Source organism: Merops nubicus, unplaced genomic scaffold (genome assembly GCF_000691845.1).
Source record: "Merops nubicus isolate BGI_N331 unplaced genomic scaffold, ASM69184v1 scaffold22089, whole genome shotgun sequence".
Taxonomy (NCBI): domain Eukaryota; kingdom Metazoa; phylum Chordata; class Aves; order Coraciiformes; family Meropidae; genus Merops; species Merops nubicus.
This window is the reverse complement of record NW_008629322.1, coordinates 19,684-24,432: the sequence shown is the minus strand read 5'-3', so window position 1 is coordinate 24,432 and position 4,749 is coordinate 19,684. Positions and strand designations below refer to the sequence as shown.

The window sequence follows — 4,749 nt, the reverse complement described above, 5'->3', positions numbered from 1 at the left end:
ACCGCTCTGTACTCCACTGTTCCCTCCAGTTTGTTGTTTTCCACAAACTTGATCATGATGTCCTCTGTCCTGTCACTCAGGCTGTTAACATAAGTCATTAACCAGTATTAAGTCTCTGTCAGACCCCTGCCACTAAACCTGCGTAAAATAATTATTAAAAAAACCCTGACAATAAAGTAATAGTCATAAACTTTTGTGACCTACCTGAGCATATTAGTATTTTGAGGCTTCCAACCCTCCTCACAGTCTTTAGTTTGGGTACTAAGAAATCATGAGTCCACGTTGTATTGGAAATATGTTAAAGAACACACAGAATACCTTATAAGGTATTAAGATAAGCAGAAAATGGATTTCAGTTCCACTATATTTAAGCTTAAACTACATAAATAGAAAGTCATATGATCCTTTAAGTAACTGTGCTCCAAGTTCTCCTCCCCCTCTATTCTGCATTGGTGAGGCCGCATCTGGAATATTGTGTACAGTTCTGGGCCCCTCAGTTCAAGAAGGACAGGGAGCTGCTGGAGAGAGTCCAGCGTAGGGCTACAAAGATGATTAAGGGAGTGGAGCATCTCCCTTAGGAGGAAAGGCTGAGGGAGCTGGGTCTCTTGAGCCTGGAGAGAAGGAGACTGAGGGGTGACCTCATCAATGTTTACAAATATGTAAGGGGTGAGTGTCAGGAAGATGGAATTAAGCTTTTTTCAGTGTTGACCTGTGATAGGACAAGGGGTAATGGGTGCAAATTGGAGCATAGGAGGTTCAAGGTAAATATCAGGAAAAATTTTTTTACTGTGAGGGTGACAGAGCACTGGAACAGGCTGCCCAGCGAGGTTGTGGAGTCTCCTTCACTGGAGTCATTCAAACCCCGCCTGGACGCCTTCCTGTGTGATGTACTCTAGGTGACCCTGCTCTGGCAGGGGGGGTGGACTGGATGATCTTTCGAGGTCCCTTCCCACCCCTATGATTCTATGATTCTATATTCAAAGGAGCTCTGGAATAGCATGTGCCCAAATTCCATAGAAAGCCAATGAGATGTAGTGACTGACATCTTATCTGGATCCTTGGAAATTTTCCATTCATCTATAAACATGCTCCACATTCTCCTTTGGCTCTTTCCTCCTCTTTCTTCGACAGTCAAATTCTAATCTAATGGGCAGCATTTGCAGAGCTGAAGCAGGTAACAAACTCCATATTATGTAGACAAGTCTCTACGATCCTGAATAACCTCACAGCAGGTCTAAAGGAAAACCTGTTCATTCCTTCAGGATGCACCAGAAGGCAAAGCCTCATTAAAAGCAACCTTATAACCTCCTCTTTTCTGATCAAAACATGTGAGCAATGAATGTATTATCTGCACATTCACAGAGAGAATTAACTCACTTCTCATTTATAGGTATCACCCTGAGATGAGACTGCCTTGTCAGCAGTCTGAGTTGATGAATGGTAACGAGAAGACTGAAGAAAAGTCTTCATCTGACATTTTGATCGGTTTCACTGTTACCTTGTAAATTTAGGACGGATTTCAAAATAACCCCTTCAGCAAGCCTCTACTCCAGACATTAATCATCATTCTGCATTAATTCCTATTTAAATACAATCACCCACATGTTGTTCTTAACTACTCCAGTATCAATGCATGGAAAAAAAATTGACAAGAGCAAGACTTTTGCACTCATTCAGGTTGGTCCAAGGATGGCATAAATTTTGATCTTGCTCAAACATAAAGTAAATGGACTTAAATTAGTGTCAGACTAGATAGAGAAGGAACATGTTTAGAAAGCTAGGGGTGCCTCAGCATAAATAACAATATTGTATTTAATTTTGGCTCATTTCACAAATGCTGTGTTGAGCAATAAGAACTCCTTGAATGTCTCAAAAGGTGTTGGTTGTAGAGTGGGGGTTTGATGTTGCTTGTCAGCCCATGCGTTAAAGCCTCAGATGGAAGAATGACTCACCTCTAATAACTCTAATAATAGCAGGCCATTCCAAATTCAAAGGCACCTGCTGAGATTCTCAGTGTATGACCATGTTTAATCTTTGCAGCAGCTCAGGTAGTGGAAATGTTACATAGTCACCTCTAAGCAGATCAGTGGTTTTAAAGTTATTTCTAAACACCAAAGTTTTAAAAGAACTCACCATAAACAGTTGCTGTTTTCTCAGATTTTGGGTTTCTAGAGCCAAGCCAGTAGGATTCCTGCACAGGGAAGTACCAAGGCTGTGGTAGCCCATAGTCCCCTAAAATAAAAATAAGTAGGTGAAGTGCACTTCATAAACACATTCCTCAGTAGACACAAATTCATCTGGGCATAGTCTGAGCTATAATTATAAACACTTAAACTCCTAGTATTGCTTATCAGAAGGTCAGACCACCCATCAAGTACCTGACAGAATAGATTTTGTTTGCACTTTTTTTTTTTTTCCTTTTGGATATGTGTAAAATATTCAGAACATATCTGTTCTGATTTGTCTTACTTTTTCTTAAGTAGAATGTGGTTTAATTACAGAATGAAGCAACATGGGGACAATTTGAATCCTCACCAAGCAGGCAGCAGTTGTCAAGGAACACTGTGACTACTTAAGATGGGATCCCAGCCTCACTCAGGGATTTTCTTTTACGGTCCACTTAACACTTGAGGGCTGACATGAGTGAAAAGCTTATTACACTTCAATTTATTAACCTGGCCCTGAATTCACAACTGGCAATGAGAAAAGAGACTTGGCTGTTGTTTCAGCACACAGGCTTGCAGGAAACGTGACAACAGAGTAAGCCTTTACTTAAGCAGAAATGGGCTTTTTTGGTCACAGGTTAATTCTGCTTTGAAAAGAGAAAGTGCAATAACATTATCAGTTCTTGTCAAGCCAGATCAGAGTTAGTTCAAGTCAACACTGCTTTCCTGGATCATATTGATTTATAGAATGCAGAAATTTGAACTGCTATGTTTAAAATTTACACCCTTGTGAGCCCATATATTATTGGCCTAGTGCTACTTATTCAAAATAATAAAAGTGAATTTATGATGCTCACTGAAAGAAGGTCAGTTTTTCCCATATTGGAAACCACTGTACATGAAAGTGCCATCTTATTTCTGACTTAAAAATATCCTGTATTTCAGGCAACTACTTCTACTTCCATAAATGAACACATATGCTCTGTCTGCATCCGTAAGTAGTCTGCTGTGCACTTGTTATGGACTGGAATATACCCCTTTGAAGGTGGTGGCTATAACAACTACTTGTCTTTCAGGCTGAATGTAAAACCCAAGTAAACATCATTATGGAGCAGAATGCTCAAATAGACAAAGGACAAGCGTGCCAATGGGTAGCTGGCTACAGAGAAAACTTGAGTAGGAGCTGAACCATATGATTCAAAGATATTCTATCATATAGTAAGCTCAGATACTACAGCATTGATTTGGTAGGTCTGCACGTGTGACAGAGAAATGCTATGAGAATTCCACATAAATAGAGAAGCAGAAACCCAAAGAAACACTCAGGGCAAATATTGGAAGGAACTGAAGCTAATGAATAGAACTCCTGAGAGGCACTACTTTTGTGTAAAGCGCCGGCTGAAAAAAAACCAACTTGGACCTATGAGCAAAGTAACTCCCGTTGTTTAGTTCTTGCTGTGTTCAGGGAAATAGTGTGTTGTCCATTCTTTTTTAAATAAACAGACTTGCAATACGGGCTTTTCCACAGGGGAACTATTAGGAAAGTTTCTGCAAATCAGCTTTAGAAATTAAGTATGTTAAAATTGCATTAACCTTCTTTGTGATGATACATTTCTTAAAAACTGAAGAGGCATTCATTTGGTGTAGCATAGCTCATTTTGGCATGAAACAAAAAAAAAAGAGAGACATAAGGTAATATTTTAATTTTGAAGCAAAATATCCTCAGACACCTCTAAAACCATTTAACAAACCTTTATCTTTTCTTGATATGGATTAACTCTCATAAGGGATGTATGCAAACAACCACCATCTTATCTTATCCAGCATTCATTTTCCTTCATAGCTAGAAAATCTGCAACATCTCAAATTCTGAGTATTTCTCAATCAAGAAGAAAAAATTCTTTTAAAAAGATAGCCATCTTTTAAAAAGATAGCCAAGTCCCACATTCTGGAACTGAAGTTCATATGTGGAAGTAATAAACTAATGAGAACAAAGCTCACTTGCTCGTAGAGCACGATAGTCAACATTTATTGTATTGTGACAATATTCAATAAGTAAGATAACCATTTAAACTACATGGTCAAATTATTTTCTCACAAAGAAAGTTCCAAAATTGATAAAAGAGAAAATCCTTCTGTGAACTTACACTAGAACTGGGATTCCCATTCAAAAATAAAATAAATCCACAGAAGTTTCACAGCTGCCTAGGAGACAGTATACATCTCAGGAAATAGTACCATCATTTACAGAAATGTTGGCTTAATGTGGCCATAGTATATATGTGAACTAGAACTGTTATTTTCAAAATTTTCAAAAATTATCACTAGAAATGGTTGACACTTCCCAAAAGAAAAATATGTACATAAATTGGCTTTTAACAGATGATTTTTTTTTATATATATATTTATTTTCTATTTAAACTTTAAAATAGCAGCAGAAATTGCATCCTCCTCCTCCTTTCTTCATTCTTTTCAGGACCAAAATAGGATAATGGGAGAGGAAAGAAAGAAAAGTAGAAACTCTTAATAAACCAGTGGTGCTATACTGGGTATGACTCATGGTCTAACAACATCAAACACTCTT

The 4,749-nt window shown here is 38.1% G+C and overlaps 1 protein-coding gene across 1 annotated transcript in view; it reads right to left on the bottom strand.

Moving 5' to 3' along the window:
- Nucleotides 1-4,749, bottom strand: part of ABCA4 (ATP-binding cassette, sub-family A (ABC1), member 4) — a gene marked incomplete at its 5' end in the record, with an annotated part of 56,818 nt that overhangs the window by 34,288 nt on the left and 17,781 nt on the right. Inside the window, one exon of the mRNA XM_008946965.1 lies at nucleotides 2,176-2,232. Coding sequence (XP_008945213.1) covers nucleotides 2,176-2,232 — 57 coding nt within the window. The remainder of the gene's footprint in view (nucleotides 1-2,175; nucleotides 2,233-4,749) is intronic.